A 26,912-nucleotide genomic window follows, 5' to 3' on the forward strand; every position below is an offset into this window, starting at 1 on the left:
GACGTGTGGGTCGTCAGGCGGTAGTGAGACACGCGAATAAGAAGTAGTCGGGTTGGCTTCCTGCTCCTGTAGCTGTAAACACATCAGCTCAGTCAACTTCACTCTCACTATCCCACATTGGTGTCTGTTATAACAAATGACACTAAATCTCTTCTGATACAAAGAACCACACGTAAGTAAACGACTGAAATGACATAGGGGACATCCTGTCCCCTTGAGTGTGTGTCCTACAGTCTAAGTGGACTAACGCCAGTAGAGACAGAGGACATGTCCCTGTAGAAGAGCTAACAACTTTGACCTGGCCTGCTGACAAGTACATTTTGCATTTCAGATAATAGATTTAAATGAAAATGTCAGTTTACACTTGGTATATTGCTGAAAATTAATGTGTGATTTAACCTAAGCTTAACCTAAGAGCATAGGATGTTTAACTATCAGTTTTCTCACCATATGACTCCAGGGTGTATTAGTTACACATAATCACAGGTGTTGCTGCTAACGACAAGAGTTTTCTTAACTAGACCAGTTGCCAACTATAAAAGTAGCTCATGTTATAAAGGTGACCTAAATAAGTCTTTCTTAGGCTGTCATGACTCGTGATCTTGTCATTGGAGATGAACTTCCCAACTGGGTAGGGGCAAAAGACTTCCACCAAAAGTATGAGCCCAAGGAGGTCATCGGCAGGTGTGTAGTCTCGCTTTTGAAATACAGTTTTGAATTTCCCAACCACTACAATAAACGTTTACTACTGAAATAGACTGTTACTAGCTCGATGTATTGCAATATTTAATATGATGTCTTCATGGAGGTCTTCGATGCGCATAAAGTTCATGTAAAATATTTCTGCAGGGGTGTAAGCAGCGTGGTACGCAGATGTGTGCACAAATACACGGGACAGGAGTTGGCGGTGAAGGCAATTGAGATTACTGCAGAAAAAATGACTGCCCAGCAGTTAGAGGAGGTGAAGAGCTCCACACTGAAAGAAATCCATGTTCTCAATATGGTGCAAGGGCATCCATCAATTAGTGAGTCAAAAAAAAAAGTCCTCATTTAATCTTTTGCCTTGGAGGTAGTGGTGGTGGTGTTACTCAAAATAAATCATTTTTACTCTGCTTTCAGTCACACTTATTGATTCCTATGAATCGGCAACCTTCATCTTTTTAGTGTTTGACCTGTAAGTATGAGTTCTATAGTTATGAAACAGTTTCATACTACAACTATATGGAAACTGAATTTTCAGTATATTTCCCTTGCTGCATATGAAAAATATAATATCGTGGCTTTAGTGTTTGTATACCTCCTCAATTTTCACCCCAGCATGAGAAGAGGTGAGCTGTTTGATTACCTGACAGAAAAGGTCACCCTCAGTGAGAAGGAGACCAGGTGAATGTGCATATCCATCTTTGGCCAGGAATGTTTATCGGTTTGTATGATACTGCAGCAACCTGAAGGCTGCATTCTGAATTTCTCACCTTCAGGAGTATCATGCGTGCTCTCCTGGAGGCAGTTCAGTACCTCCATTCCTTTAACATTGTACACCGGGACCTCAAACCTGAAAACATTCTTCTGGATGACCAGGGACACATCAAACTCTCAGACTTTGGTTTTTCAGTTCAGCTGCAGCCTGGAGAAAAGCTGAGAGGCGAGTGATCGTAGAGATGTAACATATGAGGTAATTTCTTCCCTTGAATAAAATTCCATGCAAATATATCATCTTTTCTGGTAGAGTTGTGTGGAACTCCAGGATATCTTGCACCAGAGATTCTAAAATGTTCAATGGATGAAACGTGTGATGGATATGGAAAAGAGGTTGACCTGTGAGTACCAGTTAAAATTTCTCAGAGAAGTTTGATTCTTTTAGGCCTAAAGAGTGTGACAAGTAGATGGTTAAAATAAATTACTCCATGGTCATAATTAAAAATGTACTCCAAAGAATTGTATTGCAAATGTCCTTCAATTGCACTAGGCTTTTGTTAAGTAGAAGTTTTTCTCACATGCTAACTCTTTTTCTCTCAGATGGGCTTGTGGTGTGATCCTGTTCACACTTCTTGCGGGGTCTCCCCCCTTCTGGCACCGTAAACAACTACTGATGCTGAGAATGGTCATGGAGGGTCGTTATCAGTTCAGCTCGCCAGAATGGGACGACAGGTCTGATACCGTCAAAGACTTGGTAAGACTCTTTAAATACTCAATACAACCAGTTAACAAAAACTTCACACTGCATCTTATAGGATGTATGAATCATGTGTTTCAGTCATGAGAATCCTGTCACTCAGTTTTAAATTTGATATCCATTTTGAGTACATTACATTCTTTATGTTTTGCCACCATTGACAGTGCAGGGTAAGGGAGCAGTATCAATTTTCCTGGACATAATATTTTCTGGTTGGCTAAAGACTTATGGCAGTGTTGCTGTATAGAAAATCTGAAAATAAAAAGGAAAGCTGTGCGAGCACATAAGTTGTGCATTCACATATAATAATATACATTATTAAAAGACACTTGATATACTCTTAATGTCCAGGAGTAAAGCTACATTATACAAAATATTATGGATACAAAGAACCACATCACTGTATTGTAGTTTTGTGTAACCTTTCCAGATTCTAGCTCAAGGAAAAAGAAAATGAAAATCTCATAAACTACAAAAAAGAATAAAATTGTGCCTTGTTTGTACATGATTAATGGTAGGAAGCATATTGTATCACGGCTGGTGATGTACTTCAATTTAAGTAGGGGTTGCAGGAAAAAATGCCAATTTGCATATCAACAATTATCATGATGTTTAAAAAGATTCTTACATTTTTTTAATTTTTCAACTACCTTGTTAATTTTGTGTATTTTGTCAAATGTTCTCCATCCTTTAAGTTTCAGCTCTTTCTAAATTCACTCTTTCATTACTAGATCTCAAGGCTTTTAGTGGTGGACCCCTCCGCCCGTCTCACTGCAGACGAGGCTTTAGCGCACCCCTTCTTCCGCCAGTACCAGAAGGAGGACGTGCGTCTCTTCAGTCCCAAGAAGACATTCAGGGTGAGGGCCCAGAAAAACAAAACCAACACAACAAACACACAAACAACAAAACAACAAACAACACAACAAACAACACAACAAACACACAAAAATACACAAAGCTGCATAATGTATATCCGAGTCCAACCACTTTTTCTCTGTGCCTGGTAAAAAAAAAATCTTTAGGGCTTATAGAAATTCCAAAAAAATTAAAGTGGGTTTAAAACTGTGAAAGGCTCATGCTAATAACATTGACGATTCCTCTTGACCATGGCATGCTTCACACCCCCCCAGGTATTCATCTTGACCGTGTTGGCCTGCATACGCATGCAGTATCGCTACCTCAGAGTCAGGCCTCTGACGCGAGAGCTCCTGGTTAGGGACCCTTACTCGTTGCGAGCTGTGCGCAAACTGATTGATGGCTGTGCTTTCCGCATATATGGACACTGGGTGAAGAAAGGAGAACAGCAGAACCGAGCTGCTCTGTTCCAGAACAGCACGAAAATCCTGCTACTGGACCTGGAGGACCTAGAGAACTAGAGTGTGTGTGTGTGTGTGTGTGTGTGTGTGTGTGTGTGTGTGTGTGTGTGTGTGCGTGTGTGTGTGTGTGTGCGCCCGTGTGTGCGCCCGTGTGTGTGTGTGCGTGCGCGCGTGTGTGTGTGCGTGTAAAGATATTCCACATATCTAAAGATATTCCACATATAAGTTTTAAGAATGTAGATTTTCTTTCTTTTTCAAATTGATAGAGTTCAGGGACTGCAAATCCATCCATCCAGAAATGCACAAAACAGAATTTAACTATTTATTCAGGATCACTGTGTCATTAACAGGTGCCTTGTTACATGAAAGTCATCTGACCTCACTTTTACCTCTTTATTGTCATGTCCAATGTACGACCGTTATTGCAAAAAGTATAAATGAATCATTACTTAGTTTCCTAATACTGTGTTACATGCATTTTGGTTAATTTGATTGCATTAATTGTCCTGTTGATTTTACAATGCAGATTTCCATATGTTTCTTTACAAACCACTTTGTAAGTAGACAGAATATGGTGTTAAATTGATGGTGTGCAACTACTGTACATCTAACACTTGAAGTAGTTTCTGTTTCTTAAGGTAACTTTGCAGTTAAACCATGTCGTTTGATTTTAGTGTATTTTAATATACTACTTGTTCAATTTCATCTGTTTTAACAATACAGCACATTTCTATTACTGAGTATTGTACTGATGGTGCAGAATTTTAGAAAAAAGTAAATATATCTTATATTATTATTGTGTTATGGGTACTTTTTTATTGCCTGTTTTAATTTGAATGAGTTATTTCAGTATCCTTTGAGATCATACCAAAGTTTTTAATATTGAGAAAACTGGTATTGTTGACCGCAAACCTCAGAGATGAATGAAGCCCAAAGGCCTGAGGTCACTTCTTAGGGTGAATGCTGGTCTCCAGTGCACTAAGTGCAGAGGTAAGCTGCTGGTTACTCTCCTGTAGCCTCTTCTCCAGTTGAGCAGACAAGCGCATCACTTCCTCCTTCACTTCTTTTTGTACAATTGATCTGAGCTCTGCCTTTGGTGATGGACCTAATGGAGAAATGGAATCTGCATATTAGAATTAAATTCCATTTATTTACAAAATATGATAAAAACTACACTACAAAACTACATTCAAAAGTTCCAAAAACGTTGCTTTAGTCTAACATAATAAGCAGAAAAAACATTGTCCTTACAAAATTATGTAAAGACAAGATATTTTATGTTTTATCATTTTTTTATAATTTGTGTTTCCCTCCTGCAACTGACAGCAGCAACACATTGGCAAAGAGTTTGAACAGGACAATTTATGGCTAATAACTATGTAACAAGGTGATGTGAAACAGGTGGACAATGCTGTAGTATGTAATGAGCTTCCAAGAAAGGCCCCCAGTTCTTCAAGAGCAAGGAAATTCAGCTACATCACTGAATAACCCAGAACACTGAGAACAATGCTGAAGACAAAATGGTAGGATATTGGACATTGCACCCTCTACAGAACAACATACATTAAAGAGGTCAAAGGAATCTAGTCAAACCTTGTGCATAAACGTCAAAGCCAAAAACCACTTATTTTTGAGATCGCAGATCTCAAATGTCTTAGCAATCACCTTGCATCTGGGTTCAGGAGTACTTTGGTAAAACATTCACTGATGCATCCACAGATGAAAGTTTAAGCCTTATTTTGCACAGAGGTCACAGTTGAGTTGGCTGTCCAGGTGTGCCACTGCTATCTGAGTTCAGTAGCACAGAGCTGAGAGACAGTAGCACAGTGAAGCATGTTTTATTCTGTGGTCCACAGAAGACCACGGTCGTGCAAGCTGTTATCAGTGCAAGTTTGAAAAGGGTGTGTGTCAGTGTCTATGGTACGGGTAACTTCCATATCTCAAGGCAAATTAATGCAGGGAAATGGGTACAAATTTGTACAAAACACGTGGGTACAACATGTGTGTTGCCTCGTCCCTGCATTGTCCAGGTGGATAACACCAAACCACATTCTGCCTGGGTTACAGAAACAGAGTGCAGGTGTTGGAGCAGCCTGCCTGAACTCCCAGGTCACCTCCTAACCCTTATTAAGAGCAAAAATACAGTAACTTAGCACCTACAAATGCACAGCTGTGCATAATGAAAGTGTCACGTCTAGCCCCGCCCCCATCTGTCAAGTGTGTTTTTTGTTTATGTGGCCATGTGCTTCTGTCAGTCGTAGTCCGTCCTTGTGTCTTGTGACCCGGCCCCTCGTCGTTATATTCAGGTGTTCCTTGTTTAGTCTTGTGTATTTAAACCCAGTGTTTTGTCATTCATGTGCGGATCTTTGTTTAAGCCTTATGTGGTAGTGTGTTTTGGTTCATTTATTATACTGGTGTCTTCAATATATAAATACCTAATATGTGCTAAAGAAAAGGTAATATTACAGAGTGCTAAATGCTTTACTCTCTTTTGGAGCAGGTTACAATCAATGTATTTGAAATAAGTGTATAGTTATTATTATGTATACACAGCAGCATGTTCATTGACTGTTTAAACTTCAGGCCTTGCAAGTTGATTCTGCTCTAAAACCTTATTTGCTAATGTGCATTAACAACTATATAACACTATGATGTAAAATTATTTTGAGTGATAAAACATACATTGAAAAAATCCAGGAATACCTGTAAGGTTTTCATCTTTCATTTTTACCTGGTTTGGGTGTGTCCTCCATGTTTGTGGAGAAGGTTTCTGAGGAAGCTGTGTCTTTGGCTCCTTCTGCGTCCTCGTTCATTTCATTATCTGCATCCACCATATCCTCTAATGGACACACACAAATCCATTCAGTTTCAAATCCAAAGTTCACGTTTAAAGGAATAAGAGGATAAAATGGGTGTCTGGTGATAAGTTACCGTACCAGAGCTGGGTGGTTCTTCTGTATCAGTGCTCTCCGGCATTCCGGTATATGTCAAAGATATGTCCATATACATCTTGACCAAAGAAGAGGAAATGAATAAACTAAAATAACACTAAAACAAATTGTCTTATATACTACAAATGTACCAGAGGAATGTTATCATACCTGAGGTGTAAATGTGTACTTGTATAACGCGTAGTGTCTCATGTATGTGTTGATAAAATATTTTGTAATGTCTGTTACTTGTTCTGCACTGAAAAGATTGATACTGAAGGGAGGTCTCTGGAGAACAAAACCGCATATATTATAGCAACAACAAGTGTGTCCTAATAATGTTTCTTTTACATGTATAAGTAGTTCTGATGTACATACTCTGACAGAATGACAAAGGAGAAGCTCTGTGTAGTAGGTGAAACATTGCTCACTGTTGTTAAGCGGAGTTTCTGGCATGTTGAAAAGAAGAAATGTGGTGTCATGAGAACTTAGATAAAGCAGATCATTTAGATTTGGGATTTAGCAGTGTTTTACCAAGGAATTCTGTAATAATAATTATCCAATAACCATAAATTATTTAGTTAATGTTTTCTATTCATTACTTCAGCAATGAAGAATGGTGGATTTTAGGTCATATAAAATACATTTTAGATTTAAGGCCACAAACTCAAACACGTTTTTAAACATGTCACCTGTGTTGACCTGATGCACATTCTTTACAATGGATAGAAGAACTGATGTTTGTTCTCTGCTGTAATGTTTCTTTCTGCAGAACAGCACTATATTTGTGTACAACTCAAGTAAAATCCCCAGGCGTGGCTCAGGCATGTCAATGCTTAGTGCACGAAACAAAATTCTATAGAGAATAAACAAAAAACATGTTCATGAACTGCATTATTTGGCATCTGCAAAGGCTATCTTAAAGGATTTCATCAATGATAACCTTTCAATGTCTGGTATAGACTCTGTCTGGTCAATTTCCTCCATATCACTATAAGTCAGGTCTGCCCTGCAAGATCATACAACAATAATGCAATTATATGAATTTACATAAAAGCTTAAATGAATTCTATTTAAATTACTTACTTTAAATTCTATTTAAATTATTTACTTAAAATTTACTTACCATATCAAAATCCTGACTTTTGGAGGACATGGTTCCTACAACATACATGTTAGAGTTAATTTTTACACTCTAAAATGTAGGAAATTCTTTTTTGTCTTAAAATAAAATCCATCCATCCATCCATCCGCTTCATCCAGGTTCAGGCCGCGAGGGCAGTAGCCTAAGGAAAGAGGCCCAGGTTTCCCTCTCCCCAGCCACCTCTTCTAGCTCTTCTGGGAGGATATTGAGGAGTCCTCAGGACAGCCGAGAGATATAATCTCTCCAGTGTGTCCTGGGTCTTCCTTGGGGTCCTCTAAGGGAGAGCCCGGACACCCTGAGAAGAAAATTCATTTCGACCGCTTGTATTCGACTGAGTATCATGGTCTCAGTTTTAGAGGTGCTGATTCTCATCCCGGCCGTCTCACACTCGGCTGCAAACTGATCCAGTGAGGACCACAACATCTGCAAAAAGGCCACCAAACCGAACACCCTCCGCCACTTAGCTACACAGAGAAATTCTATCCATAAAAGTTATGAACAGAATCGGTGACAAAGGGCGGAGTCCAACTCCCACCGGGAACCGCTCTGACTTACTGCCGGCTCCTGCTCCATTTGTACAGGGACTGGATAGCCCATAGTAGCAGGCCCCGTACCCTATATCCAGTGGCGTGCATACATAGACGTCAGGTGGTGCTAAAGCACCACCAACTCTGCCCTTTATCAACGAAAGTGCCCTTTTGAAACTTCGGTTTTTTATTATTATTATTATTAACATTTTACTGAGGTCAGTTTGAATTGATCTTTTGAAAACCTGAGCGATTAAAAACAATGCCCTGAAATGAGCCACCACCTCGCACACACCCAACCTCTCTGTGCCCCCCCCCCCCCCCCTGCCCGAGCACTTGCCCCCCAAAATGTCTGTGCACGCCACTGCCTATATCCCCGGAGCACCCCTCAGAGGAATCCCTGAGGGACACGGTCGAATGCCTTGTGGACTGGTTGAACAAACTCCCACGCACCCTCTAGGACCCTCACAAGGGTGAAAAGCTGTTCCAGTGTTCCACGACCAGGACGGAATCCACATTGTTCCTCCTGTAACTGAGATTTGACTATCAACCGGGCTCTCTTCTCCAGAACCTATACATAGACCTTACCGGGGAGGTTGAGGAGTGTGATCCCCAATAGTTGGAGCACACCCTCCAGTCCAGTCCCAGTTCTTAAACAGGGGAACCACCACAGAATCTTCTCGGAGCCAATCGAAAGTCACTTTCCATGGTCTCACCAAACTAATGTGCCATATTTTGTCAATTGTGGTTTTTACACCCCAATCGAAATTTGTCTTCCACTTTTAACCCATCTGTGCAGTCAGAACACACACACACACACACACACACTAGTGATTACTAGGGGGCTGTGGATCACACGTGCCCAGAGCGGTGGGCAGCCGTAGCCCGGCGCCCGGGGAGCAGTTAGGGTTAGGTGCCTTGCTCAAGGGCACCTCAGTCATGGCCTCAGGTCTGGGAATCGAACCCACGACCCTCCGGTCACAAGTCCAGTTCCCTACCACCAGGCCATGACTGCCCAAAGTGGACATGGGATTTGAACCCCTGAAGCTCCTGCCCTTTGTTTCTAATTGGGAGCATGTGGCTCAACACGTTGAGCTACCAGTGATGACACTGTGATGAACTCTTCCCACACCGGAGTTTTTGCCTCCGTGAAGGTCAAAGCCACGATTCACTTGGCCCTCCTGTACCCATCTGTTGCCTCTGGGGTTCCACAAGTAAACCAGGCCCGATAGGACTCTTTCTTCAGCATGACTGCTTCCCTTACCCGAGGTATCCACCATCGGGTTCGGGGATTGCCGCCACGACAGGCACCGACAATCTTGCGGCCACAGCTCCGGTCAGCCGCATTGACAATGGAGGAATGGAACAAGGCCCATTCGAACTCAATGTCTCCGGCCTCCCTCAGCATATGGTCAAAGCCGGATGTAGGAGTTAAAGACCTTTCTGACAGGTTCCTCTGCCAGACGTTCCCAGCAAACCCTCATGATACGTTTGGGTCTGCCAGGTCTGTCCGGCATCCTCGCCCGCCATCTGAACCAACTCATGACTAGGTGGTGATTGGTTGACAGCTCAGCTCCTCTTCACCTGAGTGTCCAAGACACACGTTCGCAAGTCCAACGACAGGATTACAAAATCGATCATCGAGTTGCGACCTAAGGTGTCCTGGTGCCATGTGCACTTCTGTGCTCGAACATGGTGTTTGTTATGGACAGACAGTGATGAGCACAGAAGTCCAATATTAAAACACCACTCAGGTTCAGATCGGAGAGGCCGTTCCTCCCAATCATGCCCTTCCAGGTCCTACTGTCGCTACCCACGTGAGCACTGAAGTCCCCCAGTAGAACAATGGGATCCCCAGAAGGGGCACCTTCCAGTATCCCCTCCAAGAACTCCAAGAAGGCCGGGTACTCCGAACTGCCATTTGGTGCATAAGCACAAACAACAGTCAGAGCCCATTCCCCAACCCGAAGGCGCAGGGAAGCAACCCTCTTGTTTACCGGGGAAAACCCCAACACACAGGCAGCGAGACCTTTGCCAAAATATCATATGGTGTGACTGTAATATAAATGAAGTATGAAATCTAAAAAATCTATCAGTAACCTGGGACTGTTTATAATTACTTTTGGCATTATTGCATAAATCTTTACTTTACCAAAATAAAGTTGTAAATTTCACAAGACTCTTAACAAGAGTAATCACAGTAATTTAAGTTTTGTAACGAAAATGATGTCCTGAAGCGGGACATGGTTTGGCAGGTTTTTTAAAAAGGCAGTTTGATGGACAAATATAGGGGACCTTTTGTCAATTCAGAACCAGAAAGTCACTCAGATATTTTGCTCTGATGTGAAGGCTGCATGGTGTGTTTAAATATTTTATTAATTTGTCAATTTTTATCATTTCTGTCAAATGATTAATGTGTCCATTTTTGTTAGACATGTGGTGTGACGGTACTACTTTGAGAAAATTTTTATATTATTTTTTTTAACTCACTTCCTAACTGAATAAAAACAGTATATTTATTCAGTTAGCAAAATGCTCAAACTAAATGATTAGTTGGAGCTATGGAAAGGATTCAACATAGAGACATTGATGTAAATGTCCTGTGGTGTGACATGTAGTGACATAACTTCAAATGAAATTAAATGGCTTTTATGAAGGTTCAGTTAATCAAATCCTCATGTGATTTTAAAAAACACTGCATCATTTAACTATAAAAAGAAAACAGAGCATTTCCATGAGCCTGTTATTATTTTATAAGACAGAACAGTGTGAGTGATAAAAAGGTAAACTACAAGTAAAGAATGAAACTGAAAAACTATAAATAATATACATATGCAAAGTATTAATTATTGTTTGTATAAAGGGAACCTTAAACTGTGAATACAACTGATTTATACTTTCATTATTGTTAATTATAAATTATTATTATGCATTTTAAATTTTACCATATTGTGACTTCACACTAATAAAAGCTTATAAAATGGTGGGGAAAAAATATCTGTTGAACATTAGCAGTTCAAAACAGTTCAGACTTTGAAGATTTGAATTTAAAATTATTGTAAAAATTTGTAAAATGCAATGTAAATGTTAAAAATATAAAATGTTATTGTAGTTTGTTTTAAAAAATTCAGTTTCACCATTTGTCACCAGATAAACAGATTCGAAATCTGGCATCTGACGTTGTATGACGTTAAGTATCTCACAGCAAAAGTTAAATAAAGTAATTAAGTAACTAATAAAAAGAAATACAACACGTAGTTTACACGTAATTAAATCGCACCTTATTTAATTTGAGACAGAAATAAAACAAACCATCAAACTTCATTGTAGATGCAGCTGGTACCCGTGTTACAACTGTCCTCGATCAAATGTCAAAGCTGCATTAAACGTCAGATTACTACTCATCTTACCCCATTTGCAGTCTTCATCTGCTTAGTTGAGTTTACCTCCATCTCACTAAGAGTTTTATTTTTATTTAACTAATGACCCTTTTAAAGTTATGACAGAACTAAGATTTTACAGTAGCTTTATCTGTCTGTTTAGCTATCTAGTTATGTTGGAGTGTGTCCTAGCAACGACGGTGTCTCCTTTTTCTCTGGTAGAGAACAGTAAACCTTGTCTGAATCCACGTTGCATTAATTACATTGTGACAAAAATACAAAAATAGAAACAAAATTAAAAAAATACATTAAGAGATTACATATTCTCGTATGTCACTGATGGGATTGTCGGTGTTAATCTAACAACCAGTTACAGCTTTTTACATTTTATTTTGAAATACCGGATTCCATTGCAATACAAGCTACAACGGCAAATATTTTAAAAGCTAGATTTCTGTCTACCTAGCCCGCCAGTATTTTGCTTAAAATCACGATTTTGTGACGTTTGTAGTATTAAGACAGTCGAGGTTTTGACGTTTAAACATTTTGAAACGATGATTTTTATTGGGACCTTTATTGTGAATATGATTAGCCACCTAGCTATGTTAGCATGCTATGTCCTTTGTAGTAATTTTCACACCCATTATTCACGCTTCCTCTCTTTGCGGGTAGCAAAGGTTTGTCGCTGTATTCAGACATTTTTCAGATAATTTCACTTTCTGTATTGAATGGATGGGTTTGTTTTTCAAAACATGCACATCGCGCCCACTGCATCACTTTAAAACGGGCTGATGTGTTTTATTCAAACGAAACCGTCCGTGTTTACAACTGGGTAGTCAGTGCTAGCGTACGTTGCTAGCTAGCTACATTTACTAGACGAGTTAGCATAGCCACTTAGCTAACTAGCTAGCATTAGCAATTGCTTGCCAACTGTTGCTTAGAGTTGTTATATAGCTAGATAAATATGGGTTTTTAAGATTTTGCCAATAAAATGTACGTTGTTGTCGCACATCCATACGCAGTTATACTAACCAATATCATTTCAACAGTCCTTTTTATGTTGAGATAATGTGGGCCTTCTGACAAGCTGAATAGCCACCATAGCATTAGCCTAGTATAGGAAATGGACCCACTTCTGTGTTTATCTGATAATACCGAATTTATTTATACCGACTTTTGTGTACATTGCTACGGTTAACCAGTCTATAGATTTCTCAATAACAAAAACCATAAAAGAGACGTCTTGGGAAAATACATTTAAAATATTTGACATCTAGACAGTTGACTGCTATAGAATTACTGCTGTACATATGTGATCAGATTGAATAACACAAAATGTAAAGACCACCTTGCGATGTGCCATTTTTAAACCCATCTGTCTGTCTATGTCAAAATCCACAGAACCATGTCTGGCATGGGAGGAAAGCGTGCGTCTGGGGGGGACAGTCCCCCTGGTCCACCTGAAAAGAAAGTCAAAAAAGAGGAGAAGACTACAACTACTCTTATTGAGCCCATTCGTATAGGAGGAGTTTCTTCCACAGTAAGTTCCTTTTTGTATGATTCCATAGGTGTTTGTCTCAGAATTTACCAAAATGTTTACATTTTGGGTTGCGCTGTTTTGCAGGAAGAGATGGACATGAAGGTCCTTCAGTTTAAGAACAAGAAGCTGTCTGAGCGCCTTGAGCAGAGGCAAGCGATCGAGGATGAGTTGAGAGAAAAAATCGAGAAGCTGGAAAAAAGGCAGGCGACCGACGACACCACGCTCCTCATTGTGAACCGCTACTGGACACAGGTACTGCAAAAAAAACATGAAAGACATGCGAGTGGGGAGTGCTGTTACGTTGTCACGATAGAAGCGTAACACTTTCTTTCTTCGTGCAGCTGGAGGAAAACGTTCAAGAATTACTGCAGTGTGTTGAACCTGAGGTCTCACCGGCAGCCGTGCAGACCCCCCCTAGTCCTCCCACCTCTGGCCATGCTCCTCCAACGGCCTCCTCCCCTGGCCCTGACACCCCGGCCCCTTTGCCAGTGCCAGCGGAGGGAGAGGACGGTCTTCCTCAGCCTCCACCTCCAGCAGATGAGGAGGAGGACGAGCAGCAGCACCAGCAAGCTGAGCAGCTCCAGGTGCAGGCGCATTCCCAGGAAGGGCATCAGGACCAGGCCGACACTGCTGAGAGGCCCCCCAGCGAGCCGGGTCAGGACAGAATCCCTGGTAACCAGATTTTCTTCACCGTCTTCACTTTCTGCGAGGCTCACGCAGAGAACTCAAAACAGTACAGTGGAAACGCTTCGGGCACCTAAAGCTGCCGCGCATGCCTAAAACCTTCATGCAGAAATCTTCAAGAATTTGTTTCATTGTTTTGCTTTTTGTTTGCCTATTCATAGTCTCCCCCTAACCCGTTTTTGTGTTTGTAGCCCCGCCCCCGCCCCCCCCTCTGAGCGAGCGTGCGAAGGCCTTCCTCACCACCCTGGATAACAGCAGTGAGGAGGAGCTCGCCTTGCAGCTGCAGGACAGGATGCAGTTCAGCAAAGGGGCGGTGGCCTGTATGGTCTGCATCTTCGACCGCCTGCACTGCTCCATTGAAGATCTGTGTACTCGCGTACAAGCAGCAGGTACCTAGCAGTCCACTCACTCCAGCACCAGATCTTTAATGGCTCTTCATTCACATTTAATTCATAGCCATTGTTTTTTTTTTAAGTTTACATTCTTTTCTTTTTAAAGTGAAATTCAATTAAATATATTAGATATGATTATTATTATTGTTGTTGTTGTTGTTGTTGTTGTTGTTGTTGTTGTTGTTGTTGTTAATGTTGTTATTATTCTTATATAATAATAAGTCCTAGCGATTCTTGCAAGTTGGTTTTTGGCATTACTAAGCCTTCCTTAATTTACCTCAACTGTGATGGAACTTTTTTTAAATATAAAAAAGTCTCATTAATCCAACTCGCAACAGTATTAATTAAATTAATAAAGTTAATGATTCATTTTAGATCAACCGACCAATACAGAAAATGCTTTTATTAATCTTAAAAGATTGTTGTCTTTGTTTCTTTGACAGTATGTGAGAATGATAGTCAACAAGAAATCATTTCTGTGAATCGCACGCTACTGGAGGACAATAACAGACTAGAAGACCTCGCTTCCTCCCTTCAGGGGAGACACCACAAAATGTCACTGGAGGTACTCATTACTCAGATCAGCAATTGCTTCTGTTTGTTCGCCTTTTCCTGCACCGAACGCCGCTTCCGTTGTCCCTGCAGTATAACGAGCTGGTGGACAAAGTGACGAGCTCTGAAACGAAGGTTTCTGAGATGGAGACGGCTGTGGAGGACCTGCAGTGGGACATCGAGAAGCTTCGCAACCGAGAGCAGAAGCTCAATAAGCACCTGGCGGAGGCTCTAGAGCAGGTGTCCTCTTTCACTTCATTTGCACTCAAACAAACACAGCCCTGGGTTTCCAGTGAAAACGTGCATTCCCTGCAGTGACGCATCTGGCAATGGTCAGCTTGTTATTGGTTTCTTAGTGAGGATGTGCGTTATCTGGGATGTAGTGCAAGGATATTTGATGCATCTAAAGGATGTTAACTTGTGAACCGGCCCTTATGCACGTCAGCTGAACTCCGGCTACCACGTTTCGGGCAGCTCTGGCGGACTCCCTGGCGGTCAGATCACTCTCAACATTCAAAAGGTAACTTCAGACTATGCAATGCAGTGGTATAAAAATCGAGCTTCAACTCTTAGGAGTGTTTATTAAAAAAACAAAACATGGCTATAAACGTGTGCGTTTGTTTGACACGGTCGACAGTTTGAGCTGCTGAACGCGGAGCTGGAGCAGAACCAGGAGCTGGCCAACAGCCGCATGGCGGAGCTGGAGAAGCTACAGCAGGAGCTCCAGGAGGCAGTGCGTGAGAGCGAGAACCTCAAGGTACTGCGCCTCCTCGAGCAGACACGGCCGGAGCTTCGGGAGTGCTGCGCACGTCATTGCGTTGCTGTAAATTCAGTACCATTGCTTGCATTGAAGTACATTTAAACAACCCGACGCGCATGAAAATCTGACGTTTATCTAAAATCTAACGGTTGCGTTCTTAGCACCAAAGTGTTTGTTGATAGCGCTTGTTCATGCGTCATCACAACACTTATCTGGCATATGTGGAACTATAATAATAATTGTGATTTCTTGTAATGCTCATTGTCTTCTGCACTGTGTTAAAATTCCATAAGCCACTCTTCGCAATAACAGTAGGGCAAACAATATGTACTACGGGAGTAAATTGCTGACATTTGTCTCTCGTAAGATGAACCTTCGGAATATTCCGGAAGAGGTGGTGAAGGAGACCCCAGAGTACAAGTGCCTCCAGTCCCAGTTCTCCCTGCTCTACAACGAGTCCCTGCGGGTCAAGACCCAGCTGGACGAGGCCCGAGCCCTGTTGCTTACCGCAAAGAACGCTCACCTGCGGCAGATTGAACACATGGAGGTGAGCGCCATCGTTTCAGCACCTGCCAATTAGGAGTGTGTTTTAAAAATCGATTTTCCGATTCAAATCGATCTTCATTTGAATTATTTGATATCGATTTATTAAACCAGAGATTGATCTTTAGAATTGGCCAATTTTCCCCGCATATGCGTACCATTTTAACGTCTTTTATCTCGCGTGACGTGCTTTAATTCCACCTTGCTTAGGTGTATGAACCCTGCAAACATGACTTTGTTCATTGCGCTGAAGCGCAGCGCGCATGAAGTTGCAAAATTTGAGAGGTGCACGAGCTCGCGAAGCGACCAGGCACTGGCGGAGCCACCGCGATTACGTTGTTTTCGGTGCGCGGACCCTCACGCCAGTCGCGACGCGTCAACTATAAAGCTGTGAAGTTTTCTCAACAGCTGGCAATATTGTTATATTGTTACTGCACAAAGGAGCTGTCTCACTCCTCAACATGTTGATCAGCTCCTTTTCTTGCAATCTCCAATTTCTTTGACAATCTCCAAGATGTCAGAAAGTCATGAATCTTAGTTTTTGGGACCTTAATGTTTACAATATTCAGAACTATGTTCATAAATGTTTTTGTTACATAAAAAAAAAAAAAACTAAATTTTCACTTTAAAGGGCTGTTCAAAACCGCTTTCAGTGCCTTTTCTGGTAAAGGAGCTATGTGGAAGTGTGTGCATTAATTGATATTAAAAAAAGAAAATAAAACCGTTGTTCACAGTATAAACACTAATATCTTAATACATTTTAATAAAGTTTGAGTGGTCCTTGTATTATTACAACATTTCACATTCAAACTACACTTTTTAGTGTAACTGAAATTTCCCTACAAGGATCGATATTTAATCGGATCGAATTGAATCGAAAATCTAATTGAATCGGAACCTAGTGAATCGGAATCGAATCGAACTGGGAAATCAGTGGTGATACCAACCCCTACTGCCAATAGCGCCTTTCTTCATAGTCTGGTGCAGTTCAAAATATGAGCACAAGAACATCCTGACTGTGTATAGAAGTATTTGCTCCATTCAATGAACTGAGCTCTCTTGATCAATCATGCAGTCCCAAACTTTTAAAGATTTAAGTTGTTTGTTCATCGCAATAAAGGGAAACTGTTTGTTCTTCTCTCTCGTCTGTATTGAAGAGTGACGAGCTGTCTCTTCAGAAGAAATTGCGAACTGAGGTCATCCAGTTAGAGGACACGTTAGCCCAGGTGCGCAAGGAATACGAGATGCTGCGTATCGAGTTTGAACAGAACCTTGCAGCCAATGAGCAAGCAGGTAATGTGCACAGTCATTGTCTGTGTTGATCAAGTTTGCATTGTCAGGAAGATGCACGTGGCCTGTTAGTTTAGTGTGTTTGAAATTGGTACATTTCCCCGAGGTTTTGTATCTTTACTGTAACCATGGAGTACGCGTGTGGGGGCGGTGTATGCTGTCATCACTTTTCAGATTGTTTTGTGTTTTGGCAGGAGTTCAACGCTTACTGAGTTTGCTGCCATCAGTCCTAACATCTCCCTCTCTTTTACTGTCTGTTATCAAGGCCCAATAAACAGAGAAATGAGGCATTTAATTAGCAGCCTTCAAAACCACAACCACCAACTCAAAGGGGATGTGCAGAGATATAAAAGGAAATTACGCGAGACTCAAATGGAAATCAACAAGGTTTGGATTGGATCTTTATATCTGGATGTAATTTTATACTTGTAAGGTTTGATTTTTGTAAACTCTAGTTTTCTTCATTTTATTTATTTTAAGCATGCAAGGAAAAAAAGGCTTTTTGTGAAAACAGCTTTTGAGCTTAATTGTTTTCCACCCTTCAATTTGTTTCATTTTTCCTTCCACCTATTTTGTGACCTGACTCGGTAGTGCAGTGTAGTAACTGCCCGTGATGAACGTGATAAACGTGATAAACGTGAGTGTTTCCTTCCAGCTGAAGTGGCAGAGCGGTGACGCCGGCGGCCTGCTGGCGCTGGAGGAGAGCGTGAGCGACGCTGGAGTGGAGGTGAAGAAGGAGGAGGAGGACGAGCAAGAGGAGGAAGAGGAGAGGAGGCGTGAGCTGGAGAGGCAGCGGGCCCGCGAGCGCGAGCGGGAGGTCGAGAGGGAGAGGGAGAGGGAACGTGAGCGCGAGAGGCAGCGCAGCGAGGAGCTGAAGAGGAAGGACTCGGACACGCTCAAGATGCTCCGGACAGAGCTCAAGTAGGTCTCGCTTTATACGCGGCAGGAGTTCGGTACGAAACGGACCGTGCCCGCGTCACGTTAAAGAGAAGAGTGTTTTGTCGCCCCCTGAGGAGACACCTGTTTAACGTTTGTCACCGGGGACAACACTGAATTGTTGTTGTTTTCAGGTTTTATTCAATTCTGCTTTCAATTCTGCAAGACGCTCAAACTAAATGTTGGTTGTGTCTCAACCAGGAAAGCGCAGGAGTCTCAGAAGGAGATGAAGCTGCTGTTGGACATGTACAAGTCTGCTCCCAAAGAGCAGAGGGACAAAGTGCAGCTCATGGCGGCGGAGAGGAAGTCCAAAGCTGAGGTGCGCGCGCCTCTCCGCGTCTCGCCGTCTTCCTCTGTCGCGGTCCCAGTGTGCGTTGCAGCACCTGACGTCGTCGCTGTGCCCTCGCAGGTCGACGAGCTGAGGCAGAGGGTGCGTGAGCTGGAGGAGAGAGAAAGGAAGGAGAGCAAGAAACTGGCTGACGAAGACGCCCTGAGGAAGCTTCGGGTGGCCGAGGAGACCATCGAACATCTGCAGAAGAAGCTCACTGCCACCAAGCAGGTTGCTTGACTCTCTGTGTATTTTGTTAACTGGTCTTCTGCCAGTACAAAGGAGCTTGGGTAGGAAGTGTGCATCGCTTGTCAAAATGAAAATGCTGAGTAGCTCACACTCCTTACTGCAGGGCTCAGTTTGTGCTGAAAGCTCTTACGAAGCTGTGGTTTCACCTGTGCGTGCGTGTGTGCGTGCGTTCCAGGAAGAGGAAGCCCTGCTGAGCGAGATGGATGTGACGGGCCAGGCCTTCGAGGACATGCAGGAGCAGAACAGCCGTCTGATGCAGCAGCTGAGGGAGAAGGACGACGCCAACTTCAAGCTGATGAGTGAGAGGATCAAATCCAACCAGATCTACAAGCTGCTGAGGGAGGAGAAAGAGGAGCTGGCCGACCAGGTCCTCACCTTCAAAACACAGGTCCGCCGGCATAGAGGATCTTCCACAGCAAGTCCAGCTCAGAGATCTTTTTGTGGGCCGTGCAGCGCAGATGATTTTGCTTTAGCGCTGCGTGCTGGCTTTCTTCGCCGACCGTATTCTTCCTCTTCCAGGTTGACGCTCAGCTGCTGGTGGTACAGAAGCTGGAGGAGAAAGAGGGTGTGCTACAGAGCTCGCTGGCCACCTTGGAGAAGGAGTTAGCGCTACGCACGCAAGCTCTTGAACTCAACAAGCGCAAAGTAAGGGCAATGCTCATATATCTCTGCCCCCCCCCCCCCCCCCAAGTTTGGTTTGGCAGATCAAAGCAGTGTAAGATGCCGCGTGGCTTGCTTTCCCTTTCTCTCGGGTGCAGGCGGTGGAGGCGGCTCAGCTGGCCGAAGACCTGAAGGTGCAGCTGGAACACACGCAGACCAAGCTGAGAGAGATCCAGGCGTCGGTGCTGGAGAACCGTACGGCACGCGAGCGGGAGAGCGGCAACCTCAAACGCGCACAGGTACAGAGCATGTGTACAGATGATGAGTATTTTGAAGAAATAAACAAAAAAAAAAAAGATCTGGTATTTGAGAACGCCTGTACTGTCTGTATGCTCCACACCTTCTAGGAGGACTTGTCCAGACTCCGCCGAAAGCTGGAGAAACAGAAGAAGGTGGAAGTGTACAGTGATGCTGACGAGATCTTGCAAGAAGAAATCAATCAGTATAAGGTACAGGAAATATGGGATCTGCAGATACTGGACTGAATATTTTTTCCTAAAGTAATCCTTTTTTTCTGCACATTATTTATACTTTAGTATTCACTTGCTGCTTTCCTGTACTTTCATCTGCAGGCAAAACTGCGTTGCCCCTGCTGTAATACCCGGGACAAGGAGACGGTGCTGACAAAATGTTTCCACGTCTTCTGCTACGAGTGCTTGAAGACGCGCTACGACACTCGCCAGAGGAAGTGTCCAAAGTGCAACGCTGCTTTCGGAGCCAATGACTTCCACCGCATCTATATCACTTAAGCACAGGACGGGATTATTAACGTAATGAGCAGGGAAAAAGATAGAGAAGGAATGGGGAAGTGGATTTAAGAGCAAAGAGTACACATTTCACGGCATGTTACTCGGCTCAAACAGGATTCTTGTACATCTGTAATCGGTTGGTGCTAGTGACCAAATGGACATTTGAAGGTGTGGATCGAGTGGTGATTACAGCCAGTAGGACACAACCTGTGCATGTTTAGAGCTGATGTTTCCAAGCCTATGGGTTGTTTTCCACTTTGTTTTCTAGTGTTTTCCGTGTTCTGTAATTTAATAATGTGATGTTTTTTACCTTGCATTTGCTTTACAAGATGTATTGAAACGTACAGCGCTTCACCACAGCCCCTTAAAGAGAACTTTCAGTACCATGTGTGAATCCAACAGAAATGTGTTGCCAATGTCAACAAGTTGATTGAATATGTGAATCTGCACAACCTTGACGTTTTGTTTTTGTTGTGGTAGTGGTGGTGCGTATTCAGTTAAGTGGTGAAGCAACTCCATCTAGACTAGTAGGTGGATGCAGCTGAATTCTGGTGTCATTTGCTACTGCTAGAGCTCATCAAACTTCATACCAAACCTTGATGGATAAATTGAACTGGCATAACAATTTAAACACCTATTCAGTCCGAGTTCCAAAATGAATGTTCACGATAATAGGGATTTCGATGACGGAGGGTATGGAGTTGTCCGTTTGGTGATGTCTAAAGCATCGTCACAGAGATTCTGCATTTAAATTCTGCCTCACTTAAATGACATAAGGGGGTATTCTTTATTTTGTGTTTGGGTTCTTTACAACACATCAGGAAATGGGTGATTATCAGTAAATACAGCTATGTAATTACTGATTTAAATGGATTTGGAAAAAAGATGCAAGCTCTTAATATTGTCTTCGAGTCTCAGAAATGATCAGCCCTTCAGAGCTTACAACAGAGATGCATTGCTTTCTGTTCTTATTTATCCCGTGTAAGAAAAAAAAAAGTTGTTTCCAAGTTTGTGGGCACCAACGCAACAAATCAGCCGAGCAGTACTTAGATGAGATCAGAATGTGGGTCGAGTGAGGAGCTCTGGGCCCAGTTAAGCTGGTACTTGGCTTGTACTGAATCATAAACCCGCAAATACTGAAAAACAGTAAATGTTTATAGCCTAAGGACTTGCATGTAACATTTCTTTAATGCAAGCTGATTATAAGGCAAAGTGGTTTTTTTTTCACTCTTTGTTAACTTGAAGCTGGAGTTGAAGTAAATCTTAAAATATTTTTCATAGAAGATTTTGATGCTTTTATCAGAACAACCTCTTCATTCAAACACACATCTGGAAAGTCACTGCTAGAATCCTGTTGAATTGACGTAATACACGCAAATAATACATAATGCATAATACATGCACTGACACTCATTGCCCAAGTTATTAGCTACATGTGTCTTATAGGTTAATAGAAATTATTATGGGCGTTGTATTGAATATTTTGGCACATGAGTGGTTTTTCACATGTGGCAATATTCCCGCTGGATTAAGAGGGGGTCCACAGTCGCAAAACATCTAGTCCCTCAGCGGCTCTGAGGTCAGAAAGCGAGTGTTGAAAGTTTAGAGGACGAAAGCAAAACCTCACAGCACGTATAATGGAGGTGTGTCCGGCTTGACAAACGATCACCAATCGTTATTTCAGTACAGTTTTTCTGGGCTTTTTGCTGTGAGTAATTCCAAGAAACCTCCGTTTGTAACTTGCTAATAAAATCTGAAGTCATGTAGCCATTTTACAAGGCAAATAACATTAGACTCGAACAGGAAAGATGTCCTCCGATTGCCAAAGTTAACATTGTATACATTTTACCTCACCGGTGATCACACTTTCAAGAGAAAAGTTTTTTATGCGGTTACTGTGTATATAAGCGTTGCTCATCCCATTCGAGTGAATAATTCTGTCCCACTCCTGAGGGAAGGCAGTGTCCGCCAAACACTCCCGAGAGAAGGCAGTGTTGGCCAAACACTTTTGAGAGAAGGCAGTGTCGGCCAAACACTCCCGAGAGAAGGCAGTGTTGGCCAAACACTTTTAAGAGAAGGCGGTGTTGGCCAAACACTCCCGAGGGAAGGCAGTGTCGGCCAAACACTCCCGGGGGAAGGCAGTGTAGGCCAAACACTCCCGAGAGAAGGCAGTGTTGGCCAAACACTCCCGAGGGAAGGCAGTGTTGGCCAAACACTTTTAAGAGAAGGCGGTGTTGGCCAAACACTCCCGAGGGAAGGCAGTGTCGGCCAAACACTCCCGGGAGAAGGCAGTGTTGGCCAAACACTCCCGAGGGAAGGCAGTGTCGGCCAAACACTCCCGAGAGAAGGCAGTGTCGGCCAAACACTGGACTTTTGTTTGCGCTCTTGGATGAGGTACAGCGGATTACGTCGCTGGGTGTGGTGACTTATATGAGCACTCTTTCCTCAAACTCGTTTCATGGGAGACTGGCCTCTTTCTGTTTGCTCTCTTAACAGTCCTGCAAACTTCCCAAAGCAACGAAAAGTTAAATTTCATTCTTTTAAATAAGGACTGGTTTCATTTTCTTTACAACAAACATGACTCTAATATAATCCTACATCCCATGAACAGTAAATGTTTAGACTTTGGCGTAAAATACGTAGCAATCCACAGCTACTGAATAAGTAAGAGTAAAGTAAGTCAAATTCGGCTGCCCTTTAGTATCAGTGAAGGTTTCCTCCACAGAACAGTGTTTCATGAGGAGAATCTCAGTACAGTACATAGGAAATGACTCATAGGAGTTGAGCCCAACGCGTGGGTGTGGACGCAGTTAAAACAAGGCTGCGAGCTGGACTGACTCATTCACATGCTCACTGTGCCATGCTTACAATCCAGCTCTTACTTTATTTCACCAAACTGGACTTTTAGCACACTTGGTTAAATGGATGTAGCCACTATTTTTCGTGCCATTTGTTTGGTCCTTGTGGCTGGGACGCATTTACGTGGAATAAACGCGGAAAGACGTAAGAATATTATTTCGATTTATTCGGTAATTTGTAAACGTGACCAAGGTCGTTCAGAACGTAGTTTTACGATTAGTAGTACTTACATGATGTAAATGCTAAATAACCATAGTTCTTCTTAAGCCTACACTTAATATACACCGCACAGACGTGATTTATGTTCGCAATCGGTGAGCATGGAATAAAAACGTAATGGGAATGAAGGGTAACTGGGTAGGGAGAAGCTTCCTTTACTGGTTTGGGTTCCCACCGGTTCCGCATTCCGATGTCCTTATTTCACTCCCTCACAGCATGAGTTGAGTCCCCGGAGCCTCGGAGCTTTCTCCGTGGAGAGGGCATGTAGCTCTGGAAATGTGAAGAAAGATTATTGGATTGGATCTTTTATTGGAAGATATTTGATGCATGTGCCATGTATTTTAGGAAAGGCTTTCGTTTGTGTGTGGAAACGATGTACAATTGCTTCAGACGTTATGCCAGGCAGTAAAGTATGATTTGTCAAAAAAGTTTGTCAGAAAAGTTTATGGGCTTGTTTACATTTGGTTACATGTTAATTTTGCATGATGTTGTTCGAGAGGCACAACTTCAACGAAATAGGCCTAGTGCATATTACAGTTGTATATTAATAACTGAGAACGATATACACTAATATAAACAGAGGGTATCTGCACAGTACACGAGGTTAAGTACAGAATATAAATGCAGTATGTAAACAAAGAGTTTAGTCTAAAATTGATATTAGGACTGTATATTAGGACTCTCGTAGCGCAGTAATGTAGGCTATAGGAAAACACCACTTTCATTTCAGTCTCAAAACTGATGAGTTACACGTAATGTTCACAGGATATGACTTTGAAGTATTCATTTAACTCATTCCTAGCACAGCTGATTTCCTACATAAACACAATCTTTGCAAGGACAAAAAAAATGTGTAGGACCAGTCTGTAAAATTACAAAAAAAAATCACAAACTATACTTCATATTGTACCATGTTGTTGTGCGGAGTCGTGACCCCTTGAGTTTCAGAGAGATATCAGTCAATTCTGTGGTACCTGTTTCACCACAGACTTTCACGTTTCTGCGTCAGACTTGTATGTGAGAGGAGGGATTCGAGTGCAGTTTTGAGTGCTGTTTCTCATAACCATTGGATTCACACGAAGTCACTTCTCCCGGGTTCTCTGTAAGCCCTCGGCGGCAACATCTCGGTCTGGTCACCCTCAGACGCTCGTTCAGCGCTCATGAGTAATGGCGTTTCCCCACAAACGCGCCACTTCACTCGAACGGAATTTCCCAGCTCACTTCGTATGAATTCGAGACAAAAGAAGTTCCCTGTCGTTCCTTGTTTTTCAACTGTAGTTTTATTGTCAGGAAACACCAAAAAAACCGATGTTTTGACAAACGTGTCCACATTAACGCCTTGTTTATTTTACTCTCACAGACCCCTCCTGTAAAAACTACGAGTTTTTGAACGGCGATCTTGGTGAATGTGTACCTTGCTCCACATGCCTACAGTATCCCAAAACTCCTTCGTGTGAAACATGTGAGTTACAGATATTTATGTAATTTAATAGGTAAATTCACAGATTAACAAAATAAGATTGCAGCACATCCGCATAAACTCATGCGAGAGCTTTCTTTTAAAAATAAAAACAGCATCTCACACTGGTTACTGCCCGAGTAGTATGTTTCTTCAGACAAATGTTTTATGAATATTGAGAAGGCTTACAACATAGGCTAACATCAGTGGTGCATTGACACTGGTTGCAAGTTTCTTGAAAAACTAAACAAAGCCCTTGGAGTTGCTCCAGTAACACTGTCCTGTGTTCACAGGTCCACCCACCGAGCATCAGGATTCCTGGAGGGTGGCAGCCATTACAAGCTTCTCAGTGCTGGCAGCTGTGGTTGTTTTCGGGGCTCTGCTTATAGGCGTGTTAGTACACCAGTGCCGATCAAAAAGAACCTTGCGTGGTGAGAAACAAAACTATATCACACAAAACTACATATTGTTATTGTTTGAACACACACACACACACACACACACACACATACATACACACACACACACACACACACACACACACACACACATACATACACCTGTTGAATTACACTTGTTAACTGTATGCTGCCCTTTGTATGGGAAGATCATAGAACTAATCAAAACTCTGATGCCCATAATTTAGAGCCAATTGAGGAAACTACAGGACCTCTTTATCCAGTATAAGCACATCATTAAGTAGGTATCCAATCTTAACATATTCCTAATAATAATAATAACTTTACTATTCACTATGACAGCAAAATATGATTTTTATCAGCAGTATTTATAACAATATAATTAGTTTTTGTTGATCTGATACTCCTAAAACTTTGTCTTTTGCCTCTTTTCAGGAAAAGCTTAAGGAATACACAAGAAAGACATCAAAGCTGTTCAGCTAGTGAATCAGTGATGCACTGGCTACAGTGTTCTTTGAGTAGTATGTGATGCTCCTAATTTATCATATTGGTAGATTAAACATAGAGGTGTTTAATGCACTCAGAAGATGCAGATGCACTGATCTCAGAAGCTGCCCTGAGACATTGTCATTCACTGTGCAAAAGGTATGAGAAAACTGGAGGCGCTGAGTGCGATCCTCCACACAGCAGTTCGATGCCTTACAATGGAGATGTCATTGTTTTGACCTCTGCGTTAGCTATATATGGTCACCGGATTTGGTAGGCATTATCTTTTACAGTGATAAGGTCCTTGCTTGAGTTTTTATACTCCCTTTGTGAAAAACTTATTTGTGACACCTGCGCACGAATGTCCATTTGTTATTCTCAACCTGTTTTTTTAATAATGTACATTTTAAATAAAAACTTGCCAGGACTGTAGTGTAGGAGTAAGGGCTGTACATCACCCAGCAATATATTTGTACAATACCCATTTACCTCCGCATTAGATTTATTCTGACGTATGGCCTACTGAATGTATTGTATAATCAATGTTTTTATAGGTCAGTGATGTGTTTTGTATTTGAGATGTAGTCGATGTTATGTAAATGAATGTTTTCAGACCGACAGGCTTAGTAGCATGTCTGTGGCATTAGTTACAGGACGCACCTATGGGGATAGCAGTGGGAACATGTGGTCCTCATACGCTGCTAATAGCCTGTGAAAAAGTATTATGTAGCCAGCAAATCACAGCGAATTCACTGACGTCTCAGCTATTCTCAATTTCTTTAATGTTAGGCTAATTCAGTTAAATCACATCAATTGTGTCCAGGTGTTTAGCTTTACAACAAACTAGGCCTACTCATCCTCTTGACATTTAGAAAAGTTTAAAAACAAACTTAACAAATGTGCAATATTACATATGCATGAACTTGTATTCAGTGGTCACTGTTAAGAGAAAAGGGTGAGGCCAAGCTCATAACAACCCATATTTGTCCCATAACTGTTTGTTTGTTTTGGTGTTGGACTGTATGTCAGCCTACCCATTTGTAAGCAATAAACTGAAACAACCGTTGCAGAATCACTTAAAACTGAAACTTTGCATATTGTGGGATTCATGCATGTGTTTTAAATTCATCACGCAATATAAATAATCTGGAGTACAACGCCCTGCCCTAATGATAAAAATATAATCTGATCAAAAGAAGAAACGGTCGACTAATTCTTAATTTACATGTCTTAAAAATGGCCACCTCTACCGCCATGATTAGTAAGCAAATCCAAATGCTGTTCACTGGTACAGAGATAAGACAGACCTAGCAGTCA

At 42.1% G+C, this 26,912-nt stretch overlaps 3 protein-coding genes and 2 long non-coding RNA genes across 6 annotated transcripts; 3 read left to right on the plus strand and 2 right to left on the minus strand.

The window, feature by feature from the left end:
* Nucleotides 1–18: 18 nt before the first annotated feature.
* On the plus strand, nucleotides 19–4,219 carry phkg2 (phosphorylase kinase, gamma 2 (testis)). Of its 2 annotated transcripts, none has more exons than XM_076999234.1 (10): nucleotides 19–172; nucleotides 574–684; nucleotides 850–1,025; nucleotides 1,120–1,174; nucleotides 1,318–1,383; nucleotides 1,479–1,642; nucleotides 1,727–1,817; nucleotides 2,017–2,170; nucleotides 2,905–3,030; nucleotides 3,304–4,219. In XM_076999234.1, exons 2-10 carry the CDS (start codon nucleotides 590–592, stop codon nucleotides 3,547–3,549), a joined length of 1,173 nt encoding a protein of 390 aa, XP_076855349.1. In that variant the 5' UTR covers nucleotides 19–172; nucleotides 574–589; the 3' UTR covers nucleotides 3,550–4,219. The 2 variants fall into 2 exon arrangements, with proteins under 2 accessions (XP_076855349.1, XP_076855348.1); XM_076999233.1 differs by having other exon boundaries at nucleotides 20–172; nucleotides 584–684.
* Nucleotides 3,749–11,802, minus strand: cfap119 (cilia and flagella associated protein 119). Its single transcript, XM_076999235.1, has 9 exons — nucleotides 11,501–11,802; nucleotides 7,546–7,580; nucleotides 7,363–7,428; nucleotides 7,112–7,275; nucleotides 6,798–6,868; nucleotides 6,591–6,707; nucleotides 6,426–6,498; nucleotides 6,221–6,328; nucleotides 3,749–4,594 (listed from the first exon to the last, which is right to left on the minus strand). The coding sequence occupies exons 1-9, from the start codon at nucleotides 11,540–11,542 to the stop codon at nucleotides 4,434–4,436; spliced, it is 837 nt and encodes a 278-aa protein (XP_076855350.1). The 5' UTR covers nucleotides 11,543–11,802; the 3' UTR covers nucleotides 3,749–4,433.
* Nucleotides 11,803–12,044: 242 nt separating this feature from the next.
* On the plus strand, nucleotides 12,045–21,318 carry rnf40 (ring finger protein 40). The gene is made up of 20 exons (XM_076999226.1): nucleotides 12,045–12,147; nucleotides 12,872–13,010; nucleotides 13,095–13,262; nucleotides 13,352–13,682; nucleotides 13,886–14,083; nucleotides 14,530–14,651; nucleotides 14,732–14,878; nucleotides 15,084–15,158; nucleotides 15,276–15,395; nucleotides 15,766–15,945; nucleotides 17,099–17,234; nucleotides 17,497–17,618; nucleotides 17,887–18,152; nucleotides 18,369–18,486; nucleotides 18,577–18,726; nucleotides 18,920–19,132; nucleotides 19,264–19,389; nucleotides 19,503–19,643; nucleotides 19,752–19,853; nucleotides 19,977–21,318. The coding sequence occupies exons 2-20, from the start codon at nucleotides 12,876–12,878 to the stop codon at nucleotides 20,151–20,153; spliced, it is 3,027 nt and encodes a 1,008-aa protein (XP_076855341.1). The 5' UTR covers nucleotides 12,045–12,147; nucleotides 12,872–12,875; the 3' UTR covers nucleotides 20,154–21,318.
* A 1,650-nt stretch (nucleotides 21,319–22,968) lies between these two features.
* On the plus strand, nucleotides 22,969–26,700 carry LOC143510175 (uncharacterized). The gene is made up of 5 exons (XR_013129920.1): nucleotides 22,969–23,156; nucleotides 24,592–24,693; nucleotides 24,984–25,121; nucleotides 25,337–25,389; nucleotides 25,545–26,700. It is a non-coding gene; the product is annotated as an uncharacterized LOC143510175 (long non-coding RNA).
* LOC143510176 (uncharacterized) lies at nucleotides 23,158–24,610 on the minus strand. The gene is made up of 2 exons (XR_013129921.1): nucleotides 24,142–24,610; nucleotides 23,158–23,501 (listed from the first exon to the last, which is right to left on the minus strand). It is a non-coding gene; the product is annotated as an uncharacterized LOC143510176 (long non-coding RNA).
* Nucleotides 26,701–26,912: the final 212 nt, after the last annotated feature.

The sequence above is a fragment of the Brachyhypopomus gauderio genome, chromosome 3 (assembly GCF_052324685.1).
Source record: "Brachyhypopomus gauderio isolate BG-103 chromosome 3, BGAUD_0.2, whole genome shotgun sequence".
Taxonomy (NCBI): domain Eukaryota; kingdom Metazoa; phylum Chordata; class Actinopteri; order Gymnotiformes; family Hypopomidae; genus Brachyhypopomus; species Brachyhypopomus gauderio.